This window comes from Centroberyx gerrardi, chromosome 17 (genome assembly GCF_048128805.1).
Source record: "Centroberyx gerrardi isolate f3 chromosome 17, fCenGer3.hap1.cur.20231027, whole genome shotgun sequence".
Taxonomy (NCBI): domain Eukaryota; kingdom Metazoa; phylum Chordata; class Actinopteri; order Beryciformes; family Berycidae; genus Centroberyx; species Centroberyx gerrardi.
This window is the reverse complement of record NC_136013.1, coordinates 11097055-11113677: the sequence shown is the minus strand read 5'-3', so window position 1 is coordinate 11113677 and position 16623 is coordinate 11097055. Positions and strand designations below refer to the sequence as shown.

General features: G+C 42.5%; 2 protein-coding genes across 3 annotated transcripts; one reads left to right on the top strand and one right to left on the bottom strand.

Annotated features, from left to right (window-relative positions):
* The first annotated feature begins 3149 nt into the window (after nt 1–3149).
* On the top strand, nt 3150–11215 carry wdr20a (WD repeat domain 20a). 2 transcript variants are annotated; one of them, XM_071903419.2, is made up of 4 exons: nt 3150–3413; nt 5258–5440; nt 7266–8615; nt 9542–11215. In XM_071903419.2, exons 1-4 carry the CDS (start codon nt 3150–3152, stop codon nt 9593–9595), a joined length of 1851 nt encoding a protein of 616 aa, XP_071759520.1. In that variant the 3' UTR covers nt 9596–11215. The 2 variants fall into 2 exon arrangements, with proteins under 2 accessions (XP_071759520.1, XP_071759524.1); XM_071903423.2 differs by lacking the exon at nt 7266–8615 and having other exon boundaries at nt 3165–3413.
* Nucleotides 11216–11299: 84 nt separating this feature from the next.
* mok (MOK protein kinase) lies at nt 11300–15654 on the bottom strand. Its single transcript, XM_071901266.2, has 12 exons — nt 15622–15654; nt 15297–15411; nt 14812–14901; nt 14617–14687; nt 14377–14455; nt 14228–14276; nt 13943–14121; nt 13646–13747; nt 13322–13495; nt 12958–13117; nt 12552–12749; nt 11300–12330 (listed from the first exon to the last, which is right to left on the bottom strand). The coding sequence occupies exons 2-12, from the start codon at nt 15314–15316 to the stop codon at nt 12253–12255; spliced, it is 1200 nt and encodes a 399-aa protein (XP_071757367.1). The 5' UTR covers nt 15317–15411; nt 15622–15654; the 3' UTR covers nt 11300–12252.
* Between the last annotated feature and the right edge of the window lie 969 nt (nt 15655–16623).

Sequence of the window (16623 nt, the reverse complement as noted above, 5' to 3'; positions counted from 1 at the left end):
TGAGGCATCCGGGTGTGTGAGGCGTGGACGATCTGGTCGTGTGCACTCCCGAATCGTCAAGCTGGCGGAAGGCGTCCGCATCCACGGAGCGAGAGTCAACGGACGTCTCGCCCACAGGATCTCTGCAGCCGCTCCGGTCACTGTGGGAGGACAGAGTCTCCAGCTCACACACCCACAGCTCAGAGTCGCTCCCCGATCTCATCTGGACGTCCGTAAGGTGTTGCTGCTCCGCTGCCGGATCTCTCATCCCGTTTCTGTTGGAGGCAGAGTGGTGAAGGATGAAGCGCCTGCTCCGGGCCGAGCAGCGGCAGCCTCCTCCTCCTCCTCCTCCTTGCCTGCTGGGGAAACCTGCGGCGACGCTTGACTCATCAGAATCCTCAGAGCTGCCGTCGTAGGGGTCCAAAAACTACAATCACAAACACACACACACACGGTTACAGCAGTTACACAAATGAGATGGCTGGATATGGATTGTGAGAAGGAGAATGCTTACCAGAGAACAACAGGGATGCCTTCCAACTGGCTTGTGTGACAACGGCAAGGTCATTTGGAAAGGTCCGCTCTCTGGTGCACTGCTCACACATCCCTGCTCACATCAAACAGGAATTCTTACATTTAATTTGCATCAAAAAGACAGCACTTTCTTTTTGATTTGGATAGACTTTCTATTGTATTGATGTAGGATCACTGGTCAGGTCATGACATACTTCAGTCTGACTTAAGAGATAAACTGGTTCCAGATCTGTGCTCCTAACATATTATAGGCATAATGGTCCTGACATGGATTTCACCCATGTACAATCTAGTCAAAATAACATTTTCCTGACTGGCTAAGGCAGTGGTCTTCAATCCTGGTCCTCTAGACCCTTAGTACTGCTGGTTTTCTATCCTACCAGTTAGTTAATTGCATCCACCTGGTGCCTCAGGTGTAACTCAGTCCCTCATTAGATGAATAGAGAAAAACCAGCAGGATTCTGGGTGCTGAGGACCATGATTGAAACCACTGGTCTAAGGAAATGTATATTGTTGAAAGTAGAGTCAGTAAAACACAAGATATTAATATTCAGTGGAGTTATCTAAAGGTCTACTTCACCAGTGCCATTAATTTGAATATCAGTGGTCCTTCTATAGAGTGGTGAATAGTAATTAGCCAGACCACACTCATTCAACCTTGACCATTTTGATATAAAGACTCTTTTGGATGATCTTACTGAAACCTCAAGAGTCAAGTCTATTTTGACATAGGAAGGTGGCATATAGAGTATCTATACCCATCTCCGTGTTATGGGCATTTGGAGTCTACCTACCAATCAACCCAGTTGCCATTGAAAAATATATTGAGATGGGGTCACAGTATATCCATCTCTCCTCCACGGTATACCTCCTCACTTATCAGTGTGTGTGTGTGTGTGTGTGTGTGTGTGTGTGTGTGTTCATATCCAGAACAAAATTACTACCATAGTGCTGGTGTCCGACCACCTTGGACTGATCTCTGACTCAGAATCTGTGCTGGACTCCACTTTACACATCTCCTGATGGAAAACAGATAATCACTCGCTCCACTCTTGTAGAAGTCACAGCGAAAAAAATAATTGCAACTTATTCATCATTTTCCAATGGATGAGAAACCAGAGAGCTCCCAGATGTGGTGACAGCATGTGGGAAGAGCTAACTAATAATCTCACCATGTATTTGAAAGCAAGCTGGTCCATATTGTTGGTAGCAGGTCTATCATTGTGGCCTGTATGGGGGACAAAATGCTGAATAATCAACTCGAGCACCTCACATCCACCTCAAAATCAAGCAGCAAAAGGAAAGCTACCTCATGAAAAAATAACAATTGTAATCCTATATTCTTTTAGAAGGATACAATAAAATATATCAGCAAAACTAAAATATCATGCAGCTACTCTAACTCAAAAATTAGAACAGAAAAAATCCTGTAGTAATACCACAGGAGGCAGAAAATACCATGAAGTATGATAAAGTAACAATCAAGTCGCTGTAGCCTACCATTAAGTCCATATTGGAATATCACAGTGAGTTTTGTTAGGGAAGTTTTTCAGTGTTCAATACCTTGGGGTGCACGTTTTAAAATGAGAAAAATCACTTGAAAAAAAACAAAATACTGGTACCTGGAAGTGATTGTTGTCGTCTCCTCCTTGGTGCCATGACATTTGGTGCGTATAGCTTATTTTTTAAACAATTTAAACTCAAATAATGCCTCCTTGCAGTAGTTACAGGCAAGCTGGTAAATGAACCGAGCAGCCTTGATTGCAGGGTAACAGGTGCCTTTGATGTGATGCAGCCAGATGCCTTGCTGCAGGCAAGTGGGCAGCCGAGAAAAAACATACAACTTTGAATACGATAGACAACATTGGCATGAGTTTCCAACTAAGCTACTGAGTTGATGCAAACCTCAGTATTAAGTCCAGAATAAAAAACATAAGACGTCCGGTCAGAATTTTCAAAATAAAACACTAACGAACACTTGTTGCACTGCTTTTTGAATAATATTCTAATATGTCAAAGTGAAGAAAACATGAAATATTTAAGGAGGCATCTGTAGAAGGCTAAATGAAATCGCAAATGTTGCCCCCCAGATGCCCAACATATCCTTATAGAACATAATGTAAGTAAGTATAATAAGAGTTCAATACTAGGCAATTGGCAGCCATGCAGGCCTATGCATAGGACTGCCAAAAACACAAAACTTCCAGCAGACAACATGGAAAGATAGCTGCTACCTTGAAAAAGTCAATTTTAAGCCATAGCTGTGAGCCCCATTACCCAAGTATGTATAGCTGCAGCCCGGAGCACCTCCAAATGGGGGAGCCAGGATAACTGAAATGCACTGTGCATGGCATAGTCTAAATATAGGCCTGCCAGAAATTCAGACACAACCTATTCCATACAACTTGTAAGGATGTCTACCATCTGGAAAAAGTCAATTTTAACCTATAAAAAAAAGGACTTCCAGTCATTTCCCCCCAATATTTACCATTATTGTCCAACATATGTTGCAATGTTTTTGTCGTAATACAGTGTACCCTACCAAAGCGAAAATAAATAGCCTAAGCAAGTTGAAGTTGGGGGGAACGGGAGAGTGCCCGCTCCGTGCGTAAGATCCGGGCTGGGGGAAAGGATGAATGTTAATTTCAAAGATGGCGGCGGAGGGAGGAGGGAAGGAGATGAACGAAATTAAAACTCAGTTCACCACTCGGGAAGGTGTCTATAAACTCCTCACTCACTCCGAATACAGCCGTCCCAACAGGGTGCCTTTCAACTCTCAAGGCTCCAATCCCGTCAAAGTCTCCTTCGTGAACGTCAACGACCAGTCGGGCAACGGCGACAGGATCTGTTTCAATGTGGGCCGAGAGCTCTACTTCTACATCTACAAAGGCGTTAGAAAGGTAGCTAGCACGCTAATGCAGCTAATGTCAACGGAAAAGCATGATGCTACTTGTCAAATGACATGACTGTTGTCTGGAGTGTTGTTGAACTGCAGGCTTGTGTTTGTTATTAGTAAGTTTGGCAGGTGCTTGACTTTGAGATCAATTGATAGCCAGTTAGCTTGGAGCTAGGAGCTAACATCCTGGTAGCTAACGTAACTGGCTGGCTAGCGAGCCAGCCACTTCGAGGCCAGGGGCTAAATTCTGTCCACAGTCCGTCACTCTGTTAGTTTTGCTGGACGGTAACGTTAGTCAGGTTAGATAGCTAGGTTAAAGTAGAAAGCTTGATTTGATTCAAGTTCTCTTGGTTGAAGTAGCCACTGTAACGTTATAGTCTGCAATCTGACAGTGACAGCGCTAGTCGCGAAGAACACCTGTCGACGCCCTTTGATTGACAGGTGTCGAAATCACATTGTTGCCAACTCAATGTATGGACAGTCAGTTGGCTAGCTAGCTAGCTAGCTGCTGTTGTAATATAAGTCAGCCGTTTGCCTGTGGATGTGTATGGAGGAAATGTTAAGGATAGGTTGTGTGATATGACCTGGTCATACTGAGCTAGCTCGTTGTGCTTGCAGAGTTGCTAACGTTAGCCATGCTAGCTTTGACAGATGAGCCAGTCCGAAAGATTCACGTTGCGGCATATAAGCAAGTCATCTGTTACTAGAAGTTTCAAAGTTTCCATAAAAGCTCCATCACTACACAGTAGACTTGCTTATTGTACGTGGAAGTTTGGTCGCTGACTATGAACTCAGAATAACTCATGCAGATGATGTCTTTCAGTAAAACTGAAGGTGGAGCAGGAAGTGGTTGGCTTTTTTTGATTGCTCATTACGCTAGTTTTTGCAGCAGATTCATGGCAAATACATGTGTATGGCAAACACTAAGGCTGTCCTCTGTATTACAGACTGTACTTAACCAATCCAACAGTTCACGACAGCTTGTTGATTACTAGTATATACCCATAACCTCCTTTCTCTCCAGTGTTTAAAAGTAGACTACGCTACTGACATGGGCTTATTATTTATTCTTGGGCGATATGTCATTCACAATTGGTAGGTCAAAAGGCCAGCCGATATCAGATATGCTGTAGTGTTGGTATGATGCCTGTGTATTTGTAAAGCTTGACTAGGCTCTTGATTTCAACTACATGTATAATATTCTCTGGAACTGGCATTGAGTGTAAATACTGTAGCCTAATGTTAACATTGAACAGCAGTGAAGGAACCACTGAGTCATCATCTTCCACTCATTAAGTATTTTCCGTTCCACCGAGGGTGTAAACTGTAAATCATTTACAAATGGAACTGTTATTATGCTGGTTATCTATATGTCCTGGGTGTTTTGTATATTGCAGCACAATACTGTTGCCCTAACACTAAAAACAAGCTGTACATCATATGGTGGCAAGCCTGGACACTCTAGCCTTATTTTTTTTCTTCCCTTTTCCGCAGAGAAAGGGTATACCTCTATCCTAGAGCTCTTGTTTAATTTCACTCAGTTATAGTCTGCCATTTGATAGGCCGGTATAATGTGGCTCTGCAAGGGTCATACAGTATTCTTTTCATGTTATTTCCTGTACTCTTTGGTTGGAAGACATTTGATTTAAGAAGAATCTAACAAAATGTAGTGTTTTGTTTTCACATTGTAATCCGTGGAATTAATTAACATTTTTCTTTTCCTTTTCCTCTGAGTTCAGTATTTCATGTGTTTGAGATGAAGCACATTGACACATTTTAAACATTAAAAGGTCACTGCTCTCCTCTTTGCAAACTCACTGACTTGGTGTTCGTCCTCCCTCTCTGCAGGCTGCTGACCTGAGCAAGCCTATAGACAAGCGCATCTACAAGGGAACGCAGCCCACCTGTCATGACTTCAACCACCTCACGGCCACAGCAGAGAGTGTGTCCCTGCTGGTGGGTTTCTCAGCGGGGCAGGTACAGCTCATTGACCCCATCAAGAAGGAGACCAGCAAACTCTTCAATGAGGAGGTAAGTCTCAGAGTGATGGGCTAGATTACTAGGGTTCTGTGTACAGTGTTTTCCACAAGCGCCAGCTGCTGCCCAGACAGCCAATTACTGACTCCTCTCCAGCTGGCTACTTGTTAATGGAAATTTTTGTTTTTAATATGGGCAATTTCCCCTAATCTGATTACTGCATTGATGCGAGGAGCCTTGTAATTGCGCATCAGACCGACATCTCTAGACTTTATTGAGCCAGTGTGGAAGAAAGGAACTGCTCTTGTTGCATCTCATCCAAATCGACAGAGCCTTGTATTGTGAAAACAAAAGTGAAACGCATGATTCTCTGCCCCAAACTGCTCGCTTGTGCTTGTAACAGTGTGATCTTGACAGTAACTTGACACTTCTTAGTTGTCAGATGTGCAAAATTGCTCAACACTCAGACGTAAGGTGAACATGAGTGCACTCACTGGTTTGATTCAATTCAACACATTCCACTGACAATTGGCAAGGGGTGGACCATTAATTAATATGTAACTCATGACAGGCCGTGGTATATTTAAATTTAAGTCGCATTTAAGGTGTTTTGCCTGCCTGACGCACAGATAGTCGGCAAATGTTTCTGTTACAGTTTAGTGGTAACATTAGCATAGGTTACATTTGTAACTCCAGGATAGAGTTTCATCCAAAAGAGTTAACATAATACATACATACATACATACATACATACATACATACATACATACATACATACATACATAATAATACAGTGGTTACACTTCATCTATTAGTTTTTTGTTTGTTTTCTTACAAAATCGTCCCGGTGTCATAATATACAAGTCATAACAATAACTAAAAGTACACTGAATGCATACATTTGTACATTTATAGTGGTGGTAGTTGTAAAGTACTGTTTCTACTAAAACCTACAGTATATATCAATGGTCAACACTATGGCTCATAATTAATCTGTAAGTAATCCATACAGTTTTTGAGCTAAACACATTAAAATTGCTCAACACTTATACTTTGAATGGAATCAAGGTGGCAGAATGGATGGCTACTTTGGTTGCTTGCGGGAAACACTGGTAGTGTCGAAATTCACAGTTCCTTCAGTTGAGAATGTTCTCTTGTGGAATTTCTTCAGTACTGTTTTTTTTTTGTATGTAGACCCATGTTTAATGTCATATTTTCCATCATGTAAATCTATATGTAAAAGTCGCATTCACAAATATAAATGTAGAATCTTGTTTTCTAACAATTAGAAATTAATAATTTGATCTGAATATTTTACCAGAGAAGCTTTTTCACTATTTGAAACACTTTAAGTTTTTGCTGATACCAGTTCAGAGAACTAAAACTTGCCTGTTGTCGAGCCCATCCATTTGTTTTAGACCGTTTGATTGGGGTCGCTGGACAAATATTATTGAGAAATAATCAATTTTACATGCATATCAGCATTGGTATCAGTGCATCCATGTTTTTTTTTATGAAGATGTTATTACACGTCAGCCATGTTTGTCAGGAATATTGTATTACTAGAAATTTTGTTGGCAGTTCCTGTTGCCAATCCCTAAAAAATAGTCCCAGTGTATGGTTTTTGGTAGGACAAAAATGTAGTTGGCCAGTAAAAGTAAATTTGTCTAAATGGTTCACATGTAAAAAAAAAAAAAAAAATTCCTGTATGATTCTTGATATCTTGACATCATTAGTTAAGTGAAATGACTAAAAATTTAAAATATTCAGAATATCTATCTCCTGACTATACAGCTTGACACTGTTTTTCCTCCCTCACTCTCCCTACCTCCCCCCTGTCTGCCCCTCACAATCCACCACCTTCCCTCTCTCCTCCCAGAGACTAATAGACAAGTCCAGAGTAACGTGTGTGAAATGGGTGCCAGGCTCTGAGAGCCTGTTCCTGGTCTCCCATGCCAGTGGGAGCATGTACCTGTACAACGTGGAGCACACGTGTGGCACCACGGCACCGCACTACCAGCTGCTCAAACAGGGAGAGAACTACTCTGTACACACTTGTAAGAGTAAGTCCACGCGGAACCCTCTTCTGAAATGGACAGTGGGCGAGGGGGCGCTGAATGAGTTTGCCTTCTCCCCTGATGGGAAGTTCCTAGCCTGTGTGAGCCAAGACGGCTTCTTACGGGTGTTCAACTTTGACGCGGTGGAGCTTCATGGCACCATGAAAAGCTACTTTGGCGGCTTGTTGTGTGTGTGCTGGAGCCCTGATGGAAAGTACATAGTTGCAGGTGGAGAGGACGATCTAGTGACTGTGTGGTCGTTCTTGGACTGCCGAGTCATCGCCCGAGGTCATGGGCACAAGTCGTGGGTGAGTGTGGTGGCGTTTGACCACTATACCACCAGCGTGGAGGAGAGCGACCCCATGGAGTTCAGTGGCAGCGACGAGGACTTTCAGGATCAGATGATCCACTTCGGACGAGACCGGGCCAACAGTACGCAGTCTCGACTCTCCAAGCGCAACTCCACGGACAGCCGGCCTGTTAGCGTTACGTACCGGTTCGGCTCAGTGGGGCAGGACACTCAGCTGTGCCTATGGGACCTCACTGAGGACATCCTCTTCCCCCACCTCCCGCTCTCACGGACACGGACACACACTAACGTGATGAATGCTACCAGCCCCCCTGCGGGCGCTACAATAATCACTAATACCCCTAGTAACGCTACTAACGGAAACAACAGTGGTGCCAATACCCCCGGCATGAACTCCCTCTCAACTACATTACCGCGCTCCAACAGCCTACCCCATTCAGCCGGCACCACTACAACAGCAAACAATACCAACAAGGCTGGCAGCGGTGGTGGCATTGGTGGAATTGGCAGTGGTATTATGGACAGTGCCATCGCTACAGGTGTGAGTAAGTTCGCCACGCTGTCACTCCACGACCGGAAGGAGCGCCACCACGAGAAGGACCACAAACGCAACCACAGCATGGGCCACATCAGCAGCAAGAGCAGCGACAAGCTCAACCTGCTGACCAAAACCAAAACAGACCCTGCTAAGACTCTGGGCACTCTGCTGTGCCCCCGCATGGAGGATGTGCCCCTCCTTGAGCCCCTCATCTGTAAAAAGATAGCACACGAGAGACTGACTGTACTCATATTTTTAGAGGACTGTTTAGTGACTGCTTGTCAGGAGGGATTTATTTGCACATGGGCGAGGCCAGGCAAAGTGGTAAGTTCTTTTTAATGTAGAAAATGTGGGGAATCCGAAGCGAACACGTTCTGTTTGTCACATCTTTAGGTGTCCCAAAATCAGTTGCTGGGTTGTAACTAAGCAACAAGATGTATTCTGAAACCTTACAATAAACTGTGGACATTTGGAGTAGCATTTTTAGCTTTTATAGTCGGACTGTCAGACTTCGCAGGCAGGCAAGTAACATCTCATACTTTCTTTTATATACATCTGCTTTCCAATGCAAAACCTATTAGGCCTAAGTTTCAAATATAACCAATGCTAAGAAGATATTACACAGTTTCTGATTATACAATACACTCTGATACGGAGGACTTCCTGTGTAGACCTATGAGGGGGAAAGAAGACTTTAATCCTCGTGAAGTGCATTCAGTGGCTCATCATAATCATCCCACAATGCATAGCAGCATAGCCAAGAAGTCATCTGCATACACCCATCTATTACACGTTCAGCTTTTATGCAAATGGCTTTGTATTTGCCAAACAGATCTTTGCAATTTCTGTGCCATACGCTTATAGCTTAATATGTGTAATGCAGCACTGTTTACTTCCCCATTGTCTGTGTTTCAGAGATTTTGCCTGAGCGAGGCACTAAATAGTCTCTGCATCTAGAACTTGCCTAGCGCTCTGAAGGCTAGTCGGTCCAGTGAGACCTTTACTAGCAAATGGTCCAGTCCTGAACATTAGAAGTGCCTTGATCAAGCAATCCTCTCAAAGACAGTCTTTAGCCTTACACTGTACACGCTCAGCATCCACTTTGACTGCTGTGCACAGGCTTTTCATTAAATGCGGGGGAGCGGGACGTGGAAACAAGAGGCTAGAGGCTAACTTTTAATGAGCTATTTGTTGCTTGATTCTGCTATGTGAACTTTCCCAATGCAAATCTCCTTGTTTTCCTTTTCCAGGGTTTATTGTCATCCCAAAACCAAGCCAGCTCTCCCAGTGGAACAGTAGTATAGCCACAATATTTCTGCTGCTAAAGAACCCTGCAACCCAGAGTCTGATGCTGCTCTTCACCCCGCAAGCATTGCAAGTTTTCCTTTTTCTTTTCTTTTACTCCCTCCCCCTCCCTGGTTATGTTAATTGCTTTTCTATTATTTTCGTTTATCACTCACTTGACCTAGAGGAGGAGTGGAGCAAGAAAGGGTGCGGTGCAATTTTGGACTGTTGCGCTAATGTATTGTTTCTCTGGAATTTTTAAAAAGTTTTAGAATTTGTGTCTTTCTTTCACACTCAGATCTCATCAGACTGTTTTTGTCCCCTCTGGAATTTAAGCTTGGCTTTGTTAGATGCAAACCAGTCAATTGAGGCTTGAGATTAAAGGGATAGTTCATTCAATTTTCATAACCTGTTAACCCTTTTTTTTTTTTTTTTTTTAACGTGGTGGTTTAGCCTAGTCTCGAGACTCAGGGTTACTGACAAAAATATGAATATTGGGTGAACTGTCCTTTTTATAACCAAGCGCGTGGGCATCTGAAGAATTTGCATCCATCCACATTCACACACCACTTTTGTCTTTCCTGAGTAGAATCTCCCCATCAACAACTTTGCACTGATTTTGTTAGTTATTTTGTTGTTTGTTTTTATAACTACTACAATGGAACAAAAAAAGAGGGTTGAGGTTTGCCTTGTTGCACTCCGCTAACATCCTCAGTCTTGAAACCTGAATCTATAAAGCTGGATGCTGCAATCATAGTCTTTTTAAAGAAAAAAAATTGTTTGCACTTAAATTAGTTTATTAGAAGAAAATGGCTTTACATTTTTGGGTGTGCTCCGAACTCACAGACGGCTAATACAGTAGGTGAAGAAAATGATGAAACTATTAAAACCTTTATCTATTGAGCATTTATTTTAATATTATTTCAGATTCAAATCTGCTCTGTATCATAATGTGTATATTGTAATTCAGTGATTTGATGGGGGCCTAAGCAAACGACCATTACTCCAGTGGAAGTTTTGTCATTGATAGTTATATTTCTAAAGCCTAAAGTATACATATTAATAATATTAAAATAATCTTGAATACGCAGGTTTCTGTTCTTTTTTCTTTTCGTTCAAGGTTCACCCACATGTACTGTATTTACATAATAGATGCCCCCTGGCGTGAAATTGCTTACTTACTTCTATGAAGCTCAGGAAGTCTTGCAGACAACGATTGAATCTCAAAAGACTCTCCTCAACTTGATACAGGCTCTTTGTGCCTCAGTCTCAAAAAGGATTTTGAGAAGAAAATTTGGAACTTCACTTATCTTCCAATTTGCTAGAATTCAAATAGAAACTTGAGATTCAACCAAGGAAAAGAGTTGACATCTTGTCTACCAACAGTGATGCTTTGTGACATGAAGCAACCCAAGTGTGGAGGACAACAACCACCAGGGCCTTTTCCATTTGACACTATTGAAGTTTTAATGTACTTTATTTTTTTGTGTGATTACCAATCATTGTTGATGCCATGAAGAGTTCAGTGACCCTACACTAACTGGGAGACAGATAGATGGTGAAGCAAATATATTTTTGATTAATGTGGATAACCTTTTACATTTCACACTTTATTCTTCATTAAAAAAAAAATCTCATCAGTTTGATTCTCACCAGTTTGTTCTCTTAACATTTTTGTGTTTGTGTAGATAATTACTCAAAATATAAAGAGTTTGGAGTATTTATTTTTACTGCAGGTTAATTAAGACATCATACAAATAAGACTTGACACATTTTTCACTCTGAATATCCCACACAATAAAGTGCAGCTTGAGTCACAGTCCATTTTAATGAGCGCACAAAGCTCTGAATGAAATGGTACTTTTGTAAGCCATGATGCTTCAAGTGAGGGTGTATGAAATCTCACAGTGGCCAAGCTATAGAATAGCATGTGTGATGAAACCTCACACTATCATCTAAACCTGTGGTTACAAAAGTGTTGGTTTTTTTTCAGGACTTTACAATATTTACATTTTGTCTTCCAAAGGCAATGTTGTGTCTCAGGAAATGGGATAATTCTGAAGCACTTAATGTGAATGTTTTTGCTGTTTATTTTTGTACCGGAGGACTATTGCCCTTGATATGACAGTTTGTCATGAGTTCATTCACAGATGAGAAAGAAATGCTCCGTCACAAGTCTGCACATCTAGCATTTCCCGGGGAATTGAGGACATTCTTAATCCAAGATTTATACCATTTAATTAATTTATGGGAAAGAGCTGTTCAGTTGTTAAACATGAACGTTCTCTTCTTATTGCTTAGCTTGTGTAATAGGCTCAGTTGGGAGTATATTGTAAACATGAAACACCTGACTGTCAGGCAAGATCGGGATTATATCTACAAAATCTCAATCCAATATTCGACAGAACCCAATATTATTTGCGGGGAGATCACATTGAATTTCATCTGTTGTTACAATGAGGGTTACATGTTTTGTCGTAGCAGTCATAACTGCTAAGATGACACGCTTTGCAGTCTTCATTGTCTTATTTCTCAAACATCATGTTTGCATTGCTATTCAGAATTCAGCAGCAGGCCTGTACAAACAATGTCTACATATATTTGTATTTACGTCAGTACAGGTTTGTCCTGTTCCATAGAAACAGCTCTTCAGTGGAAGGTTGGAGTGTTTTTTGGCTCAGTAGCCTCCACGTTTCCGATCCAGAGGTGGCATGTAGTAGGTCTTGAAAGCCGTACGGTGTGACTCATCCCTGGGCTGTGGGGAGAGGAAATGCAGCCTGAATGTCAAATCACACCTTATTAGAAAACACTACCATGGCACTTGGAACTGGTCATTTTTCAGAGCATTATGATTACAGCTGTTTATTTGGCTACCTATATTGAATTAACATTCCTTGTTTTTCCTTTACACAACACCATTGTAGGTAAATGTCTTCTCTGATGTCTGAAAAAGCCTCATGTATGTAGTGTGTTTACCTTGGTCAACCGCGAGTGGCACTTCTTGGATGTGATGGCTGGCAGTGTGCCTCGGTGGGTGATGGTAAGAGCAGGCATAGTGGAGACTGGGTAGGAGATCTGTGGTCCCGGTACAACCATGTTGAGCTTGGGTAGCTCTGCTGCGTAATGTGGGACGTTCCGCCTTATGAGGGGCTCCGCTACATGCTTGATGTTGTGCTGAAAGGTGAAGAAAGAGAGTGTTCGGTTGTAGCAGTAATGTAGTACGATACAATCTTTTGTGAGAAAATTTGGACTCATGAGCTTTGTCTGGGCATTTCACGCGAGTTAGTTTTGATTTTCTTTTGAAGTTGAGCATTAACTCTGTTCCTTCACCATGGGAAAGTTAAACATAGGGTTGAATTTGAGGTAAAGAGATTTGACTTACGCTCATTAAAGGTGTCTGCCTTGTATGTCTTCCCCTCACTTGTCTGCCATGTCTAGCTGGGCGCCAGATGTGGTCTAAGGAATTGGGTGTCCCACCACTCTCTCCTCCATCCACAGTCCCAATAGCTCTGAGAAGGGTCTCCGCTCTCTTCTCTGCCAGCCTGGGAAAAACAAGGACAAGAAAGAGAGATTTCCGTGATAAATGACAGGAATTAGGTTTAAACTGTTCTTTGTTTAGCTGTAAATCTGGCAAATAGGGTCACGCAAATCTCCAAAAAATTGTGTTTTCAGGAAATGAGAAAATAGGCTGTTTACATTTTCAACTTTTTCTACATGTGTGGACAATGTCAGCTTTACTGCCCCACCTGATTTCCCTGAAGTATGTGTGCTGCAGGGCTGTTTCTGCACTGATGCGTTCATCAGAGTCGTAGGCGAGCATCTGATAGAGCAGGGACAGAGCCGGGGCCGGGCAGTTCGGGATGAGCCGGGAGATACCGCTGCCCTTCTTAGGGGGGAAGTCGAAACGCATTGCTCTAGACCTGCCAGACACCGGGACACCACGACAAGTTGAATTTTTTTGTTTTGTATTTTTTCAGCACAGATGTTTGATTTGATCGGTATTAATGTGTGGTGCTTCTCTAACAAGGAGATCAAAGTGTTCAACATCACATTTGAGGCAGAAAGCTTACTGCTTGAACTTTTGAAGGAGACTTCTGTCTGGTGTTCCTAACACATCATGGATCTTGGCAACCTGGTCCAATTCGTTGGTTCCAGGGAATAAAGGATTCAAGCTGAAATGCACAGGCATACGATCATCTCTCTGCGACACCAAAGGTATTTAAATTTAAGGTTAATAAATAGACATTTTGGATATATTGTAGTTGTATAATGCCATGAAATTAAAAGTCCTGTCCTCTAATCCCACCCCAAACTGTAGGCTCATAGTGCTACAGCTCAAACACTGTGCCCTTCCCCAGCAGTGGTACCTAATGATCTCAAAGAAGACACAGCCAGCGCTCCAGATGTCCATCTTTAAGCTGTAGTATCCATCAGTGAGGAGGCACTCGGGGGCTCTGTACCAGCGTGTGGAGATGTATTCTGTGTGCGGAGGCTTCGAGTACACACTCCGACACGAGCCGAAGTCTCCAAGCTTCAGGACATCTTGCTGCAAATTGTAAAAAAAAAAAAAAAATGAAACACCACTGTGCTTAGTATGGCTCAAAAGCAGGATCACATTTGTTATTTTCCTATGAAGCAAATTTCTGTCTCACTTTGATGAGAATGTTTTCTGGCTTCACATCTCTATGAAAGATCCCACAGCTGTAGAAAAGAGGGAGGGACGGTGGGTGGGATACACAACCTCAATACACTTCATGCAGAATTCCATTTTGCCGTTTCATGTGAACTTTTCCATAACTACCTATGCATATGTTCAAGTGACTTGCAAAGCTGGTACATGTAGTGCTTGACAGTACTCTCAGGCAGTGGGGTTTCTCTTCCTGCAAAGAAGAAGGAACACCTTTAATAGCCAGTACCTTAGCACTTTATGGCAAGGCTACATCTGACTTTTTATTGCACTATTGTTATCCTATATCATTAAAGCCCAGTCCTTCCTTGTAATAATTTATATGATTGTATTTCATCATACTTGCACACTCACCCTGTATGAACTCATAGATGTTCATCTCCATCAGCTCACATATCAAGGACAGGGTTCCAGTCTCTTTGTCACTGAAACGTTGAGTTAGATGGGAATGACATGCCAAATACTGTATAAGCCCTTAATAGAGACTAGCTTAAAGTCTAACATGGACTTCACAATGGGATAAAGAGTGAACAACACTGCAGTACTTACAATATCAGTTCATGCAGCTGAATGATATTTGCATGTGGGCTGAGCCTCTTCATGGCCTGGACTTCTCGTAAGTTGTTGGCCTGTTCCAGACTTAATAAGAGGGAACAGATGATATTTGCAAACTGGTGCAATTTTACATGTCAGCTTATTACATTATGTACAGTGTATGGGCATATGTCACTTTGAATAATTAAACAGACAGATTAAAAGTGCATGATCAACTGTAAAAATCAGTGCATTGAGGACAACTCCTGTTTCAGGCACCGACATCCACCTCACCAGTACAAGGTCACAGGCAGAGAGTATGCTGACATCTAATAGGATAGTTAAGGCAAGGGGGTGTCAAGCTGCTGACTCAGGTTTCAAGGGTCCGTGGGTTCATTCATACACAAACAGGATGCAACAGTGGATGGGAAGACTCAAGACTGCTCCCTTGATCGCCTGCGCACAGTTTAACGAAAACTCATGGTTACTGCATAAAATACCTGTTAATTGTCTGCTTCATCGTTTTACACGCGTAGAACTTTCCATCTTTCAGGCTTTGAGTTTTCGCCACCTCAGAAAATGTACCTTCCCCGATTTTCTTGATTACTTTGTAGCCTGTACAACAAACAAACAAACTAACGTTAGTTCGATTACAGGGTAACACGGCGAACTGGAACGAATCTGCAATCTTTGACAAAAACAAACATCTTAACATTATTATTATCATTACAGCATGGTATAGAGAAATAAAAATTGGTGTGAAATAACTCGTTTGCGAGACATAATGAGCTATTTATAGCTGAATGAAGGGTTAAATCAGCTAACGTTAGATAGCAATCTGATGTGCGACCGCTCGTCTGACCTGTCATCATGCCTAGACGCCGAGCGGTTAGCTAGCTCACAACTTACAATCCATTCTTCCAAGCGGCCGCTGCATAGAGGTCGATTATCCATAACACGCCTGTTTGGACAACACATCACAGTGTTTTCAACGGCAAGGTTTCAAACTGATTTGGCCAGCATCGACTTGGCAAAAAGGCACTAAGCACGTCTTACGGGGGCTAGCCTAGCCCGCTAGCAAGCCCTGTTAGCTGACCGTTGCCTTGGTAACCGAGCACGCCTCGCCCTCAACTCTGACCTGAGGAGGAAACTAGAAACTCCGGCTGGATATCTGTCTCTCTCTCTCACCAGCCGGGCTGCATCACTGAAATATTCGCAAATGGAAGACACAATGCAGCCAAATATGCGCGACCATCCATGAAAAAAGCAATTCGTGCACAATTGTGTGTTGCAGGCCCCAAATTTTGACGTGATAACAAAACAGAGCTGCACATTTTCAAAGAAAAATAATTTGCCTCCTACCTTTTTTCCATAGGTGGGTGCTGACCGCCAGCTCGGATGTCTTTCGACTAGGCTGCGGATTATTTTTTTGCATGATGTCCATAACATTTCCTCTGTTGTTCCATTCGGTGTCAGGTGTTTTACATGCATTTCGAATGCACGCTCTGTTTTTAACACCAATAAGCCAGTTTGAGTAATGCATCATTATATGATACAAAACACATTGACTACTGAAGAGCCGACCACACGCTTAATTCTGTTGAATCAGTCCCCGGGCACAGCGGCTGCTTAACTGCATTCATAGCATCACCTGGCAGCATCGCATGCACACACATACACAACCATTGCACTTACATATCTGCGCAGGTTTGCGCGTGCGCGCGACATGCATGTGTGTGCATGCATGCACGTGCAATGCTTCGTGTGTGTACGAGTGCATTTGTGCACGTGCCATGTGTCATGCGCAGTACTGCTTTTTATTTTGCT